Below are 21430 nucleotides of genomic sequence, written 5' to 3'. Positions count from 1 at the left end.
GGCCCGCCCTGTAGTCCCCAAAGATGGACAGACCTTTTAAAAGTCTTCCAGATGGGAGTTCCTTTAAGAACACTTTTCAGCTTAGCATTTCGACACTTTTTCATGCCTTTTTGCTCATCCATAGGCTCTTCAATATATTTTACTTTTCGACCATGATACTTCAGGTATCTGAAATAGTGTCCTCTAAACGTATGCTTCTGTAATGCTGTAATTCATGGATCTTGGCGCCATTTTTTAAGCTAATTTTTCTTCTGTTCTCTAGCTCCCTCCATATGATGCCAACTTAGCTTCCGATAGCAGCAGGCCGTTGTAATATTTTCATGTGTTAGTATAGGATGTTTGTGGCTATCGGAGAATGAAACCACGTGATACGTGGTAAGGTTGTCACAGATGTAAAGAGATCGACAATGACTGGGTGCGTTGTTTTTCTTCCCAGCAAGTTTCCAATACAGACAGAAAACCACAGGAAGAAAGAAAAATACAACCTAATCCTATCCCAGATATATCTACCACTACCCCTAGATAGTTCTGTTGCTCCCCATTCTGATCGCTTTACTTTACACTATCATGATCACTTGCCATTAAAGGGTCACTGTGGGAAAAAAAGCTGCAAATGCATAGGGTAATATGGAAAGAAAATACATTCCGGCTCAGGTTAACATTGCTGTTTATTAACACTTGGACGTTGATATCAAATCAAATCGGGGACCACATTAGCATGTGGTCGGGCTAAGTGCTAATAATCTTTAGGGTATACGCACACTGAGACATCAAGATGGGCATTGTCTTCATGACGGGGCGTGCAGGAGTCATTGATAGGCACACTCATCCTTATGAATCCGTCACTTCTGACAACTTCCGAGCACCTCAGCATCTGGAGTAAGATTTCAGATGTAAGGTACACCACAGCTTGTCATGAATTGCATGAGCTGTGGTGTCCTGTCCTGTCCAATCTCACCCATTTTGTCAGAGCTGGGTGAAACTGGTGTGAAAATGGCAAAAATCGCAGTTTTTGTGCAATCTCGAGTTGTGCAAACATTTTGTGACCCATCAAAGTGTTTTACGCCCAGATTTCTAGCAAAAACACTTTGATAAATTGAGGCATCGGTCTTTTTTCCTCCGTTTACAGAACAGAAACTGAACCTCATAGTTTTTGAGGAGGACCTGGAGGGTTTCCAGCTTCTGCTCCAAAAACTCTTAAAAAAACTCTGTGTGAACATACCCTTTTAAGATTGTGCACTTGATCCAAGGAAATAAAAGTGAGTTCACTCACACTGGCATGTAGCCAGCGTATAACTCAGACGAGCGCTATCTGATGTTTCACTTGCTCCAATGTTATACTATGGAGCACTGCTGGCTAGCAATTATTTTCTCATGCTGAGTCGTCATTAGAAAAAATGACTTGCTGTATGCTGCGACTGGCAGCGTATATTGGATGACGTGCATCCATACAAGTCTATGGGTGCGTGCAAAACATCAGCCTGTACTTGTATTTCATCAGAGTGCAGATCGATATACGGTGACTCACACAATGGAGAAGATGGAGAAATTACGTTATCCATCTACTCCGCACCTGTGATCTGATTCTCGCATGCCAAGAGAATCTGATCATAGTAAAACGACACTCTGCTCACGCTCGCAGGAGAGTTTGAGCCGAGGGTCATTTGAATATTGAATCCAATTCTCTCGCATGAAAGAATTATCGGATGCTATACGCTAGCCCTAATACTGATGACCAATCCGTAGTATAGCACATCGATACTAGATCATTGAGGGGTCTGACTTCTGACACCCTAATTTTCAGCGAAACGCTTGAAAGACTCTTCCTGTCTGCTTTCGTATTAAATCCACATTACTGTTCATATACAGTTGTGCTCAAAAGTTTACATACCTCGACAGAATATTTGCTTTCTTGGCCTTTTTTCAGGGAATATTAATGATAACACCGAACCTTTTTCTTCACTCATGGTTAGTGGTTGGGTAAAGCCATTTATTGTCAAACTACAGTGTTTTCTCTTTTTAAATCATAATGACAACTCAAAACATCCAAATAACTCTGATCAAAAGTTCACATACCCCATTTCTTAATAGCGTGTATTGCCCCCTCTAACATCAAGGACAGCTTGAAGTCTCTTTGTGGTAGTTGTGGATGAGGTTCTTTATTTTCTCAGATGGTAAAGCTGCCCACTCTTCTTGGCAAAAAAACTCAACTTCCTGTGAATTCCTGGTCTGTCTAGCATGAACTGGGTGCTTGTGATCTCCCCAGAGTGGCTCAATGATATTGAGGTCAGGAGACTGAGATGGCCACTCCAGAACCTTCGCTTTGTTTTGCTGTAGACAATGACAGGTCGACTTGGCCTTGTGTTTTGGATCTTTGTCATGTTGGAACGTCCAAGTATGTCCCATGTGCAGCTCTTGTTCTAATGATTGCAAAGTTGCCTCCAGTATTTGCTAATAATGTGCTGCATTCCTTCAACTTTGACCAAGTTTCCTGTGCCTTTGTATCTAACACATCCCCAAAACATCAGTGATCCACCTCTGTGCTTTACAGTAGGAATAGTGTTCCTTTCATCATAAGCCTTGTTGACCTTTCTCCAAATGTAAAGTTTAAGGTTGTGGCCAAAGGTTTGGTCTCATCGCTCCAAATTACCTTGTTCCAGAAGATTTGAGGCTTGTCTCTGTGCTGTTTTGCGCATTGTAGGCGAGATGCTTTGTGTATTTGCTCAGCAATCGCTTTCTTCTGGCGACTCGACCATGCAGCCCATTTTTCTTCAAGTGCCTCCTTATTGTGCATCTTGAAACAGCCACACCACTAGTGTTCAGAGAGTCCAATATTTCAACTGATGTTGTCGGTTTTTCTTTGCATCCCAAACAGTTTTCCTGGCAGTTGTGGATGACATTTTTGTTGGTCTACCTGACCATCGTTTTGTTTTTACAGAGCCCCTGATTTTCCATGTGTTAATCACATTGAACGCTGCTGACTGGCATTATCAATTCCTTGGGTATCTTTTGTATCCCTTTCCTGTTTTATACAGTTCAACTATCTTTTCCCGGAGATCCGCTGACAATTCTTTTGCTTTCCCCATGATTCACAATCCAGAATCATCAGTGGCTGGATGAAAGATGCAAGAGTCTGTCTGGATCCCAGAAACTCACTCAGCTTTTATGCACACAAAAAAGCTTTAGAGCAGAAATGCTTCAGGAAAAGAAACTACTCCAAAAACTCCCCAAAGAAGTAGCTTCTAGGAGTGGTTTCCATTAGAAAACTGGTGGAGTTTGAAGGCTTTCAAAACAACCTGCGCGCATGAAGCCATAGAGAGCCACTACCTACCACTGACATCTACTACACATACAGTGGGTACAGAAAGTATTCAGACCCCTTGAAATTTTTGATCTGTTTCATTGCAGTCATTTGGTAAATTCAAAAAAGTTCATTTTTTTTTCCTCATTAATGCATGGAGCATTATATGGAGCATCTATGGGGACATAACTGCATGGAGCATTATATGGGGCATCTATGGGGACATAACTGCATGGAGCATTATATGGGGCATCTATGGGGCCATAAAGAACTGAATGGAGCATTAAATGGGACATCTATGGGGACATAACTGCATGGAGCATTATATGGGTCATCTATGGGGCCATAATGAACTGCATGGAGCATTATATGGAGCATTACATGGGGCCATAAAGAACTGCATGGAGCATAATATGGAGCATATATGGGGACATAACTGCATGGAACATTATATGGGGCATCTATGTGGCCATAAAGAACTGCATGGAGCATTATATGGAGCATCTATGGGGCCATAATGAACTGCATGGAGCATTATATGGAGCATTACATGGGGCCATAAAGAACTGCATGGAGCATAATATGGAGCATCTATGGGGACATAACTGCATGGAACATTATATGGGGCATCTATGTGGCCATAAAGAACTGCATGGAGCATTATATGGGACATCTATGGGGCCATAAAGAACTGTATGGAGCATTATATGGGGCATTTATGGGGCCGTAAAAACTGCATGGAGCATTTTATGGGGCATCTATGGGGCCATAAAGAACTGAATGGAGCATTATATGGGGCATCTTATGGGGCCATAAAGAACTGCATGGAGCATTATATGGGGCATCTTATGGGGCCATAAAGAACTGCATGGAGCATTATATGGGGCATATTTGTATATGGAGCATCCTATGGGGCCATATTGAACTGTATGGAGCATTATATGGGGCCTATTTTGTATGGAGCACCTTATGGGGCCATAATGAACAGTATAGAGCATTATATGGGGCTCCTGATGTCTCAATTAATGTTACTTTTATTGGTATCTATTTTTATTTTTGACATTTACTGGTAACTGCTGCATTTTCCACCCTAGGCTTATACTCGAGTCAATAAGTTTTCCCAGTTTTTTGTTGCAAAATTAGGGGTCTCGGCTTATACTCGGGTCGGCTTATACTCGAGTATATACGGTATGTTAATGACACTCTGCTCTGAGTTTTACTTGGTTGTGAGCTTAGTGTGATCTGTTTATCTTACCTGAGAAAATCGGAGCACAATTGTGGAGAAGACGGGGAACTTAATTTATCCATCTTCTCCCTTATCCAAGTCCATGGAAGTTGGACTACACTCAGATGACATCCAAGTGCAGTCTGATGGTTCACATGCACCTATAGACTTCTATGGGTTTCTATGGGTGAGTGTGATCTGATCCTCGGATGCACTTGCAGCATGGTGTGTTTTTCCAAGCCGAGCCTGCGGGAGAGAATAATCACAGACGTACACTGCCCCAGAGTATAACATTGGGCTGAGAGCTATCTGATAAAGCATTAATAATAATAATCACAATAATGCAAGAGCCATTTAGGTTAATGTGCCCCAAAAACGTCAGCGAATACTGAAAAGTGGGGACACTAGGCGGCAGATGAATCGGGCCCTATATATACACGATGTGTATGTACTATACAGTATCTCCCTCCCCCCTCTCAGTTATTACCCAGTGACCCCCATTTACACCCAGGACAACATCTGCAAAGAGTTTGTATGTTCTCTCCGTGTTTGCGTGGGTTTCCTCCGGGTACTCCGGTTTTCTCCCACATTCCAAAGACATACTGATAGGGAATCTAGATTGTGAGCCCCATCGGGGACAGTGATGATAATGTGTGCAAACTGTAAAGCGCTGCGGAATATGTTAGTGCTATATAAAAATAAAGATTATTATTATTTAGTTCAGTCCCCAGTGAGCCATTTAGTTCTGTCCCCAGTGAGCCCCCATTTAATTCTGTCCCCAGTGACCCCCCACTTAGTTCTACCCCCTGTAAGACCCCATTTAGTTTTGTCCCCAGCGACCCCCATTTAGTTCTGTCCCCAGTGACCCCCATTTAGTTCTGTCCTCAGTGAGCCCCCATTTAGTTCTGCCCCCATTTATTTCTGTCCCCAGTAAGCCCCCATTTAGTTGTCCCCAGTGAGCCCCCATTTAGTTGTTCCCAGTGAGCCCCCATTTAGTTCTGTCCCGTGACCCCCCATTTAGTTCTGTCCGCAGTGAGCCCCCATTTAGTTCTGCCCCATTTAGTTCTCTCCCCAGTGAGCCCCCATTTAGTTCTGCCCCCAATTAGTTCTGTCCCCAGTGAGCCCCCGTTTAGTTCTGTCCCCAGTGAGCCCCCATTTAGTTCTGTCCCCAGTGACCCTCATTTAGTTCTGTCCCCAGTGACCCACATTTATTTCCGTCCCCAGTGAGCCCAATTTAGTTCTGCCCCCAGTGACCCCCCATTTAGTTCTGTCCCCAGTGAGCCCCATTTAGGTCTATTCCCAGTGAGCCCCCATATAGGTCTGTCCCCAGTGAGCCCCCATTTAGTTCAGTCCCCAGTGAGCCCTTTATTTCTGCCCCCAGTGACCCCCCATTTAGTTCTGTCCCCAGTGAGCCCCATTTAGGTCTGTCCCCAGTGAGCCCCATTTAGGTCTATCCCCAATGAGCCCCGATTTAGGTCTGTCCCCAGTGAGCCCCCATTTAGTTCTGTCCACAGTGAGCCCCCATTTAGATCTGTCCCCAGTGAGCCCCCATTTAGTTCTGTCCCCAGTGAGCTCCCATTTAGTTCTGTCCCCAGTGAGCCCCCATTTAGTTCTGTCCCCAGTGAGCCCCCATTTAGTTGTCCCCAGTGAGCCCCCATTTAGTTCTGTCCCCAGTGAGCCCCCATTTAGTTCTGTCCCCAGTAAGCTCCCATTTAGTTTTGTCCCCAGTGAGCCCCCATTTAGTTGTCCCCAGTGAGCCCCATTTAGTTCTGTCCCCAGTGAGCCCCATTTAGTTTTGTCCCCAGTGAGCTCCCATTTAGGTCCGTCCCCAGTGAGCGCCAATTTAGTTCCTTCCCCAGTGAGCCCCCATTTAGGTCCGTCCCCAGTGAGCCCCCATTTATTTCTGTCCCCAGTGAGCCCCCATTTAGTTCTGCCCCCATTTATTTCTGTCCCCAGTCAGCCCCCATTTAGTTCTGCCCTCATTTATTTCTGTCCCCAGTGAGCCCCCATTTAGGTCTGTCCCCAGTGAGCCCCCATTTAGTTCTGTCCCCAGTGAGCTCCATTTAGTTCTGTCCCCAGTGAGCCCCATTTAGTTCTGTCCCCAGTGAGCCCCATTTAGTTCTGTCCCCAGTGAGCCCCATTTAGTTCAGTCCCCAGTGAGCCCCATTTAGTTCTGTCCCCAGTGAGCTCCATTTAGTTCTGTCCCCAGTGAGCCCCATTTAGTTCTGTCCCCAGTGAGCCCCATTTAGTTCTGTCCCCAGTGAGCCCCATTTAGTTCAGTCCCCAGTGAGCCCCATTTAGTTCTGTCCCCAGTGAGCCCCATTTAGTTCTGTCCCCAGTGAACCCCATTTAGTTCTGTCCCCAGTGAGCTCCATTTAGTTCTGTCCCCAGTGAGCCCCCATTTAGGTCCGTCCCCAGTGAGCCCCAATTTAGTTCCTTCCCCAGTGAGCTCCATTTAGTTCTGTCCCCAGTGAGCCCCAATTTAGTTCCTTCCCCAGTGAGCCCCCATTTAGGTCCATCCCCAGTGAGCCCCCATTTATTTCTGTCCCCAGTGAGCCCCCATTTAGGTCTCTCCCCAGTGAGCCCCCATTTAGTTCTGCCCCCAGTGAGCCCCCATTTAGGTCCATCCCCAGTGAGCTCCATTTATTTCTGTCCCCAGTGAGCCCCCATTTAGGTCTCTCCCCAGTGAGCCCCCATTTAGTTCTGCCCCCAGTGAGCTCCCATTTAGGTCCGTCCCCAGTGAGCCCCCATTTATTTCTGTCCCCAGTGAGCCCCCATTTAGGTCCATCCCCAGTGAGCCCCCATTTAGTTCTGCCCCCAGTGAGCTCCCATTTAGGTCCATCCCCAGTGAGCCCCCATTTAGGTCTGTCCCCAGTGAGCCCCCATTTATTTCTGTCCCCAGTGAGCCCCCATTTAGGTCCATCCCCAGTGAGCCCCCATTTAGTTCTGCCCCCAGTGAGCTCCCATTTAGGTCCATCCCCAGTGAGCCCCCATTTATTTCTGTCCCCAGTGAGCCCCCATTTAGGTCTCTCCCCAGTGAGCCCCCATTTATTTCTGTCCCCAGTGAGCCCCCATTTAGGTCCATCCCCAGTGAGCCCCCATTTAGTTCTGCCCCCAGTGAGCCCCCATTTAGGTCCGTCCCCAGTGAGCCCCCATTTATTTCTGTCCCCAGTGAGCCCCCATTTATTTCTGTCCCCAGTGAGCCCCCATTTATTTCTGTCCCCAGTGAGCCCCCATTTAGTTCTGCCCCCATTTATTTCTGTCAGTGAGCCCCCATTTAGGTCAGTCCCCAGTGAGCCCCCATTTAGTTCTGCCCCCAGTGAGCCCCCATTTAGGTCCGTCCCCAGTGAGCCCCCATTTATTTCTGTCCCCAGTGAGCCCCCATTTAGGTCCATCCCCAGTGAGCCCCCATTTAGTTCTGCCCCCAGTGAGCCCCCATTTAGTTCTGCCCCCATTTATTTCTGTCAGTGAGCCCCCATTTAGGTCAGTCCCCAGTGAGCCCCCATTTAGTTCTGCCCCCAGTGAGCCCCCATTTAGTTCTGCCCCCATTTATTTCTGTCAGTGAGCCCCCATTTAGGTCAGTCCCCAGTGAGCCCCCATTTAGTTCTGCCCCCAGTGAGCTCCCATTTAGTTCTGCCCCCAGTGATCCCCCAGTGAAACCCAAACTTGACGCGCAGCCACCACAGAGGGGGTTACACCAGGACGCCGGGTCACGTGACGCGGCAAGCCGCCGCACAGTCGGCTGAACTACAACTCCCAAGATGCACCGAGGAGTCGCTGGCCGCTGTCCAGACAGTGGAGCCGGGAATGTGGCTGGGAGCCGTGACGTCACCGGTGGGTGCGGCCACGGGCAGAGTGTCCTCTGCTTCCAGCTAGTTGTATGGCCGTGTTCCCCTCCTGCTGTTTGTAGGCGGAAACCCCCGACTCTCTGGGAGGAGCGGCCGCTGCACAGCCAGACTGTGAACCCGAGAAAGAGGGGAAACAAAGAGCGAGCACCCCGGGGAGAGGAGCGCTGGGACCGGCGGCCGGTATGTGGGGGACACCCCGGGGCAGGTCCGTGAGTGCTGTCACTAGTGGTGCGCGCCCCGAGTCACCTGCTCTGGCGGGCACCGGAGACTGGGTGAGTGCGCCCTGGCACCGGACGGCAGCCCCAGGTCCGCCCGCACTGCTGCCGCTGTAGACGGGGGGCTGCGCGGCTCCCACAGGAAGGGGAGGAAGGGGGTCATAAGCGGCCAGGAGCGCAGCACTGCCACATCCCCGAGCCCGCACCGTGCCGCTTCACCCGCTGCTGCAAGTTTCCCCATAACTCTTCGTACTTCCCCCTAGGGGTGAGGGGGCATCTGTCACAGGGCTGTGCCGCAGCTGTGTCCTGCCAGCTCTGCTGGAGTGGGCACAGTGCAACCGAGCACGGGTGATGCCAGGCAGGAGACAAGGAAAAGGGTGATGCCAGGCAGGAGACAGGGAAAAGGGTGATGCCAGGCAGGAGACAGGGAAAAGGGTGATGCCAGGCAGGAGACAAGGAAAAGGGTGATGCCAGGCAGGAGACAGGGAAAAGGGTGATGCCAGGCAGGAGACAGGGAAAAGGGTGATGCCAGGCAGGAGACAGGGAAAAGGGTGATGCCAGGCTGGAGACAGAGAGAAGGGTGATGCCAGGCAGGAGACAGAGAGAAGGGTGATGCCAGGCAGGAGACAGGGAAAAGGGTGATGCCAGGCAGGAGACAAGGAAAAGGGTGATGCCAGGCAGGAGACAGGGAAAAGGGTGATGCCAGGCAGGAGACAGGGAAAAGGGTGATGCCAGGCTGGAGACAGAGAGAAGGGTGATGCCAGGCAGGAGACAGAGAGAAGGGTGATGCCAGGCAGGAGACAGAGAGAAGGGTGATGCCAGGCAGGAGACAGGGAAAAGGGTGATGCCACGCCGGAGACAGAGAGAAGGGTGATGCCAGGCAGGAGACAGGGAAAAGGGTGATGCCACGCCGGAGACAGAGAGAAGGGTGATGCCAGGCAGGAGACAGGGAAAAGGGTGATGCCAGGCAGGAGACAGGGAAAAGGGTGATGCCAGGCAGGAGACAGGGAAAAGTTTGATGCCAGGCAGGAGACAGGGAAAAGGGTGATGCCAGGCAGGAGACAAGGAAAAGGGTGATGCCAGGCTGGAGACAGAGAGAAGGGTGATGCCAGGCTGGAGACAGAGAGAAGGGTGATGCCAGGCAGGAGACAGGGAAAAGGGTGATGCCAGGCAGGAGACAGGGAAAAGGGTGATGCCAGGCAGGAGATAGAGAGAAGGGTGATGCCAGGCAGGAGACAGAGAGAAGGGTGATGCCAGGCTGGAGACAGGGAAAAGGGTGATGCCAGGCAGGAGACAGGGAAAAGGGTGATGCCAGGCAGGAGACAGGGAAAAGGGTGATGCCAGGCAGGAGACAGGGAAAAGGGTGATGCCAGGCAGGAGACAGGGAAAAGGGTGATGCCAGGCAGGAGACAGGGAAAAGGGTGATGCCAGGCAGGAGACAGGGAAAAGTTTGATGCCAGGCAGGAGACAGGGAAAAGGGTGATGCCAGGCAGGAGACAGGGAAAAGTTTGATGCCAGGCAGGAGACAGGGAAAAGGGTGATGCCAGGCTGGAGACAGGGAAAAGGGTGATGCCGCCAGGCAGGAGACAGAGAGAAGGGTGATGCCAGGCAGGAGCGCTGGGGACGGGTGATGCCAGGCAGGAGCGCTGGGGACGGGTGATGCCAGGCAGGAGCGCTGGGGACTGGTGATGCCAGGCAGGAGCGCTGGGGACGGGTGATGCCAGGCAGGAGCGCTGGGGACTGGTGATGCCAGGCAGGAGCGCTGGGGACTGGTGATGCCAGGCAGGAGCGCTGGGGACTGGTGATGCCAGGCAGGAGCGCTGGGGACTGGTGATGCCAGGCAGGAGCGCTGGGGACGGGTGATGCCAGGCAGGAGCGCTGGGGACGGGTGATGCCAGGCAGGAGCGCTGGGGACGGGTGATGCCAGGCAGGAGCGCTGGGGACTGGTGATGCCAGGCAGGAGCGCTGGGGACTGGTGATGCCAGGCAGGAGCGCTGGGGACGGGTGATGCCAGGCAGGAGCGCTGGGGACTGGTGATGCCAGGCAGGAGTGCTCCTGATCCTAATGTCCGTTCCTTACTGTTGGGCATTGTTCTGACATGAGACCACAGTATATCTGTATGTCGTGAACTGGCACCAGGGTCAGTGTCCGGCTCGTGTGTTCCATGCCCGCCTGTTATGAGTGAGCAGAGCGGCAGCTGTCACTTACCATGTATGCAAGCACTGCTGGGATCTGTTGTCCGCCCGCATGATGCTGCTGACCTCTGAACATGTAGATTTCCTTATTTATGAAAGTGCCAGCAGCTTTGCGCTAGTTTGCTAATGTGTGCACTGGTCTCTTCATAAAGGGCACGTGTATAAAGTGTAATGGTGGCACGCGGCCCACCAGATGCCAGCTGCCTTTTTGCAAGCTAAAAGCAATCTGTGACCTGACAATCCCCTGTGACACGCGGCATACCTAGGGTTCCTATACAGTAATGTTTTGAGTGACATCGCTGCCCCCCATACAGTGCCAGTAAGGAGGCCGCTTCCTTTCCATTATTGACCTGTGGAGGGCTGACGAGATTTTTCCTATTGAAATCCGCTGTTGGTTTGAGTTCAATTTGTGAACTGTTTCTGTGAGATGCCGGCAGTGATCCCTGTGCTGAATACTCATTGTTACAGGGCATTACATATGGCCGAGGGCTCAGCGGGTGCAGCAGTGGCATGGCGGCCGTCCCTAAGTTTAGCTGGGCATTTGACGGTTGTCCTAATTTCCAGAAGGATTTGTCCTGGTGATGGATGAGATGAAGGAACGCCGGTGTTTGGTTGCTATGGACGTTATTCCTCCCTGCTGTCTGCCCCCATTTTCCACATTACCCCAGTCTGTAATTCGGTGGGCCGATTTCTGGAGAGACATGACCAGTGTCGTGCTGTCTGATGCCTGGGCATATATCACAGGGTGCAGGCTACTACGGCTCCAGCCTTCGTCATCCATACACTTACTATTGTTATGGCTACTCGCTTTCTCTATAATTATATAAGAAAGTTATTGCACGCGTCCTGTTGTCTATGCTGCAGATATAAAGTCCACTAATGTCCTGATACATGGAATTATCAGAGCACAGGGTATACCGCTGACCCCACAGCTTATGTATCAGGCAGCACAAGTAGCCGGGAAGCCGCACGGAAATTTCCCATAGATTCCCCATTAGTTCTAGGCATGACCGTAGTAGTGAACTCGTGTTTTGCTGAAGACTAGAGGACAGTGGAGAATTAGAACCTTTCTTACTGAGGATCCTGCTTGTGAAGTTCTCCTGATGTCCAGATCATTAGGGATCTGGTGTTTACTTATATCTGTTGGGTGATCCCACATCAAACCTCGGGGATATCTCTTCAAGGGAATCTGTCACATAATGGCGCTATAATAATAATAATAATAATAATAATGAGAGCAGCATAATGTAGAAACACATGCCCTGATTCCAGGAATGTGTCACTTATTGAGCTGCTTGCTGTGGTTATGATATTTTATCAGCAGGAGATTATCACTGCAGGACTTGTAAACCTACTGCCATGTTGTCCTCCATATTCATGAGTTCTGTATAAGCCCGCCTGCACCCCCATCTATCATTGTCAACTTTCTGCCTATGCACAGTGTACACAGCTGCCAGTCAATGATGTGTACAGGGTTATACAAAGCTCAGCATGCAGGTAGATCTGCAGCAGATAAAATAGTGATTGTATCAAAACTGCAGCAAGCAGCCCAATAAGTGATACATCACTGTAATCAAGGTTTCTGCTCGTTCATAGTGGTGGGGTTAGAAAAATCCTGGTGACATTGCCTTTAAGTATTGGCTGGATCTGTATACAGATTCAAACTAGCTGTGACCAGTTTGTGACCCCTTTAATAAATTTGCCACATTTTATGTTGGCTTAAAGTTGGGGCATAGATCCTAGAATCCTAGAATTGGAAGGGACTCAAGGGTCATGGTGTCCAACCCCTGCTCAATGCAGGATGCACTAAACCATCTCAGACAGATGTCTGCCAGCCTCTGTTCAAAAACTTCCATTGAAGGAGAACTCACCACCTCTCGTGGCAGCCTGTTCCACTCATTGATCACTCTCACTGTCTCTGCTCCTACATTATGTTGCTCTCAGAGTATATAGCAAAAACCTTCTGGGAGATTCCCTTTAAAAGCAAACGTCATTTATGTCTGCTGTGGCTCTTGTCATTAGTGTACATATTATGTGAACAGAGCCTTACAGGGGATTTCTCAACTTTATGAATGGTTAAAATTACAAAGTGCTTGTAAAACCAAGCAATTTTGCACTTTAGATATTAAAAATCCCCCCATGGTCTCAAGAACTAAGGTATTATTAATTTTATTGTTTATTGCTTCGTCACTGGCTAATACCGCAATGTATCAGAAGTGGACAGTCTCCGAGACAAGGAGCGCAGCACTAACCAGATCTTTTATAGAGTGCTTGTAATCGCTGCTCTAATGCTTGTCAGATGTTGACAGTCTCCGAGACAAGGAGCGCAGCACTAACCAGATCTTTTATAGAGTGCTTGTAATCGCTGCTCTAATGCTGTGTCAGATGTGGACAGTCTCCAAGACAAGGAGCGCAGCACTAACCAGATCTTTTATAGAGTGCTTGTAATCGCTGCTCTAATGCTTGTGTCAGATGTGGACAGTCTCCGAGACAAGGAGCACAGCACTAACCAGACCTTTTATAGAGTGCTTGTAATCGCTGCTCTAATGCTTGTGTCAGATGTGGACAGTCTCCGAGACAAGGAGCACAGCACTAACCAGATCTTTTATAGAGTGCTTGTAATCGCTGCTCTAATGCTTGTCAGATGTGGACAGTCTCCAAGACAAGGAGCGCAGCACTAACCAGATCTTTTATAGAGTGCTTGTAATCGCTGCTCTAATGCTCGGCGGATCACTGGATGTGGCCAATGTGTGTCACTGCTCTGCTGTGATGCTGCCTCTGTTTCTAGCACTGGAAAGCACATAGTTTGAGCCAGAAACTAAAATGTCAGGCAGGAAGCCAGGATGCAGGGCAGTTGTAAGATCCTGAAGATCATTGACAGCCATTCCGGTTGATGACAAAGCGGTTGCCTCAGACTAACACATAGATGACCATTCTCACCTATCATCTGAATGGGAGACCAATTGCAGTATATGGCAGTGGGCAACAAACAATGTATGAACCTGCGATGTTCGACGTACTTTCATTGCTTACGTCTGCTGCTGCTGGAGCAGATTTCAGATTATGAATTTGGGCACAGTGTGTTTGTCTCCCATCAATCTTATATTCCTCGGAGGGGTCAGGAATCCAGCATGTTAGTCCAAGACCTCTCCGATCACATGGTCTCATAGACTATATGTTATAATGTCTGTTTTGTTATTCTTCTGCTGCTATTCATGGGGACCTGACTGTATGTCTCTTGTTCTCTTTGAAATAAAGTTACTGAAATGGTGCCTGTGTGTGAACCGTAGCATGTGATGAGCAGTTGGCTGTAGTACATCCTAATAACGGCTGTCTTTTCCCCCTCCCTTTCTCCAGATGTATTGTGTCCTCCTTGTACAGAAGGAATGCTCCGTTCTATGAAGTCCAGATGCAGTGATGAGAGGACTTGACTTTGTGAACCATCTGAACAGTTACTCTTGGAAGTGCACAGAACTCTGACCAGCGATCTTCTCAGTGGTCCTTAGTAAGATGGAGGAAGAAGCATGGAGAATTGTGAGCGACCTCTCTCTGCGTGGTGACATCTACTGGAACCATTGAATTCCCCTGCATTCCACTGCCCTTTCTTGTTTGGGATATGTCACTACTGGAATTCCTCTCTAGTTTTTGCCCCGAGGTTTATTCTCCTAAAGTAACACGCTTCGGTGTGAGAGTTCAGATTCCCGACCAATAGCTACCATGGCTCAGACCAGTTTGCTGCAGGGGAAACCGTTCTACTGCAGGGAATGGATCTTCCACAAGCTCCAGCACTGTCTGCAGGAGAAGACCACCCTAACCTCAAGCACAGCAAACAAACTGTCCCTGGTGGCAAACTCTGGCAGCAACGGAGGCAGCACTGGCAAGGGCACCGCCTGGGGACTGCTCTTTGTTAGCGGCCCAGGCAGTGGGAAAACAGCTCTGTGTACAGAATTGCTGTGGCCGAGTTCCCCTGCGGGTGTACAAAGGGGCTTGCACCGCCAGGTCTTGGCCTGCCATTTTTGCAAGGCACAAGACTCCGATACGCTTTGCGTGGGAAACTTCATCAGGGCACTGGTTGAGCAGATTTGTCAAGGAGGGCTCATGCCGGGATTTGAGGATAAATTGAGTGAGCCCTCAGTCCAAAAACTTTTACAGCCTGGAGAATGTGAACGAAATCCATCAGAGGCCTTCAAGAGGTACAGTATTGGCCCCCTTCCCATTGCTATACAGTTCCGTGCGGCCTGTCAGTGCGTATACAGCACATCTTACGCCAGAGAAAATCCATAGGGTATTGATTAGTAGCAGAATTTCCCAAAAGATCATCCTCCCGCTGCAGAGATAATCTGCACCATAGATTGACTTAAAATGTGGCTTTGCATTTTGTTAATTTATACTGCGAATATTAACCCTTTACAAAGCAGGGTTGACTAGCTGAATACACCACAGCATTTCCTATTTCAGCAGCTCCGTAGTGGAAAGTTTCCTTGGGAAAAATGCGTGTAAGTATGTGTTTTATTGCCAATTAATGCTCTTTTGTTTTACTACTATAAAAGCAGGTTACATTGGTGACAACAGTGAATTATGTGGTATACCTTCATGGACTAGTTAGGGGCTAGTTGGACAATACAGGAGCCATATTGACTTTTATCTGCATCCGCACATTTTGAACTTCTATGGACGTCGATCAAAAAACGACCCCCAGAAATAATACCTATAGCAGATCTTGCTGTTTAGTAACGTCTACAGTTGTTTTGAAGAATTAGAGGTCTGAAGCAATTGTCCAATGTTTCCAAGTCATGAAAAAAAATATATATTTTTTTTATATATAATTTCTACTTTGTCTATGTCGCCAAATTCTAAGGGAAGCCTTATCTTGGGAGAAAAAAATAGAAATCCCCAAAAGAAATGTAACCTATTCCCAGAGCATCCGCAGGCCCGAATCTAGCGTCAATGGCAGCCATCATTGTCTCCATACACGGGGAGCTATTCCTCCAGGTAGATCAGCACACACTCGGGTTGTGGTACCGATAGGTACAGTACAATAGTCTTAGGCTCCTTGTAGCCAGTCGGTTTACACTTCCATGTGCACAGAACAATCGTCAATGAGATCGTTCTGTGCGCATAGAATATTATGTTATCGCCAACACATAATCTAGTTACACGGGACAATTTTTTTTCTTTTTTTAAGCAGGACTAACTATTTTGCATGACAAACATTCTTTTTGGTTATTTGTTGGGTGATCTGGCAGCCTGTTTAACTTGGCCAGTTTTCTTGGGCACTAGTGTTCCTGGGAACGCTCGTTCCCAATTGTCGACCAGTCTCAGGCTAGGATCACAAGGCCATAGATTCTCTCATGAGAGAGTCAAGCCAGTTATGCAAATGACAGTAATAATCAAACTCTGATCAGAATATCGGCACAGTGTAATCCGATTCCCTCGGATGAGAGAATCGGAGGAGTAGATGGAGAGCAAAATTTCACCCATCTTCTCCATTGTGTCAGTGAGCCAAAATCGAATTGCACTCAGATGTCATCCAAGTGCAGTCTGTACTTGGATGACATGTGAGTGCAGTCAGAGTAAAAAAAAAAATCTGACATGTTCCCGTCCCCATAAACTAGTATTGTGCAATCCAATGTTTTGTCTGATCACACTTGGACCGATAAAGTGGTGGTGTGAGCCAGCCCTAAAAGTGCCATTACTCTTAAGTTACAGACTTGGACATGGAAGTAGATAAGAAACTCGCGCCATCGAGGATCCAAAATACAATAGGAGACCAGATGCGGTTTTATTTGTCAATGCGTTTCAAGATGATCATACCTCTTCATCAGGACTAACCACAATGATAGGGTACAGCTTGTAATAATGTGGGAATACATAGACCTGACATTTAAAGAAGAGGTGCGCACAACGCTCCTCCATGGTCATATGTCCAGCACATCACGTTATCTTGTGGCATAGTAGAGTGTATTACACAGCCAAGCCCTGTAAAAGACCCTTGGTTGGAAATTATTTGGCCACGGCCTTCATTAAAAATGAACATACCAAACTCTAAACTTTGAACCAAACGCTGCTCAGCCAAAGCTTCAAGCCCGGTAACCAACTCCAAAACCTGATGTCCATTCAGTTCCCTGAACAACTTACCACCCAGACCCGTGACCAAGCAAAGCGTAAGGGAGGGAGGAGCAGCGATGGGGGATAACAAACCCCTCATCGCTGCTTCTTCTCCCCCCAGGCCTCCTGTAATTTACCTAATAGATTGCCTTATCAATGGCCGTCGCTGGGGAAAAAGCTTTACTTCGCCCAGCGACGTGCTGCTGACAGGCCGAAAGCCTCCACCAATCTACCAATCACAAATATCGGGAAAGCTTGGCGGGAGAACTTTTCCCGCCAAGCTTAACCCTTAATAGATGGGTTCTACTATGGCCTGGTAAAGCCATGTATAACCCTCCTAATGGTCCAGGTTATATCATGATGATATCTTTGCACAAACGTAGAAATTGAATATAAAAATACAGTGTTTACTCCCCTTTTTTTAATGCATGGTTTCCTGATACTTAACAGTCGCTGTCCTAATGTGTTACTGGTGCAGCTCCGCTCCATCACCGCCATCTTGTGACCACAACTTCTGACTGACCAGAGGTAACGGTCATCAGCTCTGAATGTAAGCCTATGAGGGCCTCGTTCTGCTTCTCGTAGACTTGCATTTAGTAGTGACTTCTGCACCGTCCAGCAGGTCACAAAGTGCGGATTGTAGCAGCGCAGATGATAAGATGGCGGCTGGTAAGTATGGCGGAGAAACGGACAACACACGGATGTGTGAATGCAGCCTGAGGAAAGTCCATTTACAGGTTTACCTACACCATGCGTGCACTGTGTGTAAGGAATTGTAATGTCTCTTACCACACTACAACCCCAATGTCCTCTCTATTAAAGGAATGCAAGCACCATAAGGGTATGTGCACACGTATTCTTGAGGTCTGCGGATTTTTCCGCAGCGGATTTGTGAAAACCGCAGGTAAAAGGCACTGCGTTTTTCCTGCGGAATTATCGCGGATTTACCACGGTTTTTGTGCGTATTGCACTGCGGTTTTACACCTGCGGATTCCTATTATAGAGGAGGTGTAAAACATCTGTGGAATCTGCACAAAGTATTGACATGCTGCGGAATGTAAAACGCTACGTTTCCGCGCGTTTTTTCCGCAGCATGTGCACTGCAGATTGCGTTTCCCATAGGTTTACATTGTACTGTAAACGCATGGAATGCTGCTGCGGACTCGCAGCTGCGGATCCGTGAACATAGCCTAAATATCAGCTGTACATTGTGACAGTTCTGGCCAATACAGCCACAGAGAATTTGTTCTACCTGCTATCCATGATTATCAGAATTTTTGCTTGGCTCTAAATCGAGTTTTTTGGTAATTTGCCAATATTTCAGAATTGCCATTCATCAATATTAAAGGGAAAACCTAAAATGACTTCTCATAATTCTAGTTAATCAAAAACCACTTACCTCTCATGATTTGCCCTAAAACTTCTATTTGCTGCCTACTTATTTTATTCAATAGTCGGTACTGGTAAGAACCTGATGCCTTTCATTAAAGGGGCTGTCCTGGACTTTGATGTTAATGGCCTAACCTTAGGATTGGTTGTCAATGTCCCATCAGTGGAGGCCACATATATGGCCAAAATAGAGATTTTTTTTTTTAACCCATTTCTGGCATTGGAACTGGGACTTAATTCCCATGGACAGAATAGTACGTCTCGTTCGATCAGCAGCGCTCATGGGGAGCGCCGCCAATCGTGGCCAGGTGTCAGCTGATTCTCACAGCTGACATCCGGCACTATGTGTCAGGAGCGGTCACAGATCACTCTTGGCACTTTAACCCCCGGAACACTGCAATCAAACAAGGTCGCAGCGTTCTGGTGGCATAGAGAAGCATCTCGCAGGGAGGGGCCTCCCTGTGTGCTTCCCTGAGACCCTCAGAACAACCTAATGTAATCACGTTGTTCCGAGGGTCTCCTCCGCTCTCCTCCCGGATCCAAGATGGCTGCGGGGTCCTGCAGGGAGGTGGCTTGTCAGTGCCTGCTCAGAGCAGGCACCGGCAAGCCTCCTTTCACACTTCCTGGGCATGCGCACTGCGACCTGGGTGAGTGGCTTAGGCTACTTTCACACTAGCGTTTTCTGCAATCTGTCACAATGCGTCGTTTTGCAGAAAAAACGCATCCTGCAAAAGTGCTTGCAGGATGCGTTTTTTCCCCATAGACTTGCATTGACGACGCATTTGCGACGGATTGCCACACGTCGCATCCGTCGAGCGACGGATGCGTCGTGCTTTTGCGGACCGTCGGGAGCAAAAAAACGCTACATGTAACGTTTTTTGCTCCTGACGGACCGCTTTTTCCGACCGCGCATGCGCTGCCGGAACTCCGCCCCCACCTCCCCGCACCTTACAATGGGGCAGCGGATGCGCTGGAGAAATGCATCCGCTGCCTCCATTGTGCAGTACGTTAAACGCTAGCGTCGGAATCTCTCCCCGACGCATTGCGACGGGGAGATTCCGACGCTAGTGTGAAAGTAGCCTTAGACACGCAGTGCGCATGCCCAGGAATCCCAGCCCCGCAGTGTGAATAAATCATAAGACACTGAGGGGCTGGGATTCACAAGGTGGGTGGCCGCACAGGCGCAATCAGCGAGACTGCATATGAGAACAGATGGGCAGCGCTCACTGCGCCTGCCCCAGGCAAGACAAAAGAGCGCAGGCACCGGCAGATTTCAAAACAAACAGCGCTGAGGAGGCGGCGCCCGGCGCCAAGAAGACTTGAGTGATGGCTGTGAGGCGTCTGCAGCAGGGGGGGAAAGGCCTGCCTCCCGGACTAAAGACAGGTATTTCGGACAAATTACAAAACGGATTATTTCTGCATTTACAGCATCAATAACTAAAAGAGCCACCTTGTCAGAATGCAGCATTACTGCTGCACAAGGTGGCTCTTTTAGTTTCAAACCCCCTGGGGGGGTGACAAGTTCCCTTTAAATGCGTGACCTAAAGTTAGATGCTCCTACATGGTGCTTAAAGGGGTTCACGAAGAATATCTTCTCCTATCCCTTGGATAACAGAACACTTATTCATCTCTGGGGATCTGACCACTAGAATCCCCACTATTCCTGAGACCAGGGCTCTTCAGAGCTCCTGGCTGAAAGGAGCAGAGGTCGATCCTGTTCACCTCCACTCCATTCATTCTCTATGTGGCTGCATGAAAGACTGCTCCCCCCAACAATTTAGAAGTTATCCCCTATCTTATGTATACGTTAGTCTGAATTTTTTTTTTTTGACATTTGCATGTTTCTATTTCCACTGACAGCGGGGTGTGTCCTTAAATGCTGGATCTGTTGTCACTAATTGAACAGTAGTGGTAACACGCACCCATTTGGTAACACATTTTTAAAACAAATACCCAAGAACCAGTAGAATGCAGAGGGCCTGCTCCCCGCCCATGTCCAAAAATTAACTACTTAAGCAGTTATATAGATGAGTTAACAGATCTAAAAATCATGCCAGCAGTATGCAGGTCTGCCCAGAATGGATGTCTCAACCCTTGGCGGGATCTGATTAGCTGAGAGATCTAGCAAACCAACCACCAGACATCCCTTTCTTCCACTTACCACCACCGCGTCACGGGGGAGCCGATGGATTGACAAAGGTATTGATTTGCCTTTGTCAGATTCCTCACATGCCGCAGTCAGTACTGGCGGCAGCATATGAGGGGTTGATGTGCTGAGATTAGCGGCACTAAGTCTGATCTCAGAACACGACGGTCTATAATAGGCGGCTCCTGCTCCTGTGCCCGCGCCATCTCTCCAACGTAACTGTACGTCACATTGCCGTAAATCACCTGCAATCTTGATGTACAGTTACATTTTGCTGGAAAGTTTAATATTGAGCAAAATCAAGTATGTTGGCTGCAACTTTATAATAAGTCCTACCAGTTGCAGATGCTCAATACTAGAGATGCTTTGGGCACCCGTAGTCCAGGCCTGGCTTGTCGTCATCTATGAGGTGTGAGACGCACAGGTGTTGTCACCTCTCCGTCTATTCATAAGCTGAACCTAGGACCTTGAAAACTCCTGAAATTTCCATAGCTCCTCTCCACTACTGGAGACCATGAACCATGGACCTGGATTCTTGAAGCACTCCGCTCATTTCGATAATCAAAACCATTAACCTTACTGCTTTTTATGAGGTTTATAAATCGTACCGCACCTGTTGGTCAATTAGTTAATAATCATAGATGTACCGTTCCTTCTTTCCTTCCTTCCTTCCTATACTCGCTCTTCTCTCCAGCTCAAATTCCTTCTGCCTTTCTCTTCGGTCTCAAGACAAATCGACATTTCAGTGTGTATATACTAAATTAGGAGGTACATTTGCCAGATTCTGATGAAGATTAAAATCTCCTGTCACTGCCTGCTGATGACAGATTGTAGTTTGCGTATTGACACAATGTGCAAATCGATAAGAATGTAAAATTATTTTTTTGAAAACTTTTTAACCCCTTCATGACATCTGAAAGTCGGAAGTGGGTGTGTGGAGTGGGTTCACGTGGTGAGCTTGCCCATAACCAAGCAGGTGGTGACTGGGTCTTACAGCCAGAGC

General features: G+C 48.3%; 1 protein-coding gene across 3 annotated transcripts in view; it reads left to right on the top strand.

Annotated features, from left to right (window-relative positions):
* The first annotated feature begins 8353 nt into the window (after positions 1–8353).
* ANKRD50 (ankyrin repeat domain containing 50) overlaps positions 8354–21430 on the top strand; it is a 102283-nt gene continuing 89206 nt past the window's right edge. Inside the window, exons 1-2 of one of the 3 annotated variants that reach the window (XM_069743924.1) lie at positions 8354–8554; positions 14142–14977. In XM_069743924.1, coding sequence (XP_069600025.1) covers positions 14502–14977 — 476 coding nt within the window. In that variant the 5' untranslated portion in view covers positions 8354–8554; positions 14142–14501. Of the gene's footprint in view, positions 8647–14141; positions 14978–21430 lie in introns of all 3 variants that reach the window. The other 2 variants (XM_069743925.1, XM_069743923.1) reach the window with 2 other exon arrangements.

This window comes from Ranitomeya imitator, chromosome 1 (assembly GCF_032444005.1).
Source record: "Ranitomeya imitator isolate aRanImi1 chromosome 1, aRanImi1.pri, whole genome shotgun sequence".
NCBI lineage: Eukaryota > Metazoa > Chordata > Amphibia > Anura > Dendrobatidae > Ranitomeya > Ranitomeya imitator.
This window is presented reverse-complemented; position numbering and strand designations above follow the sequence as displayed.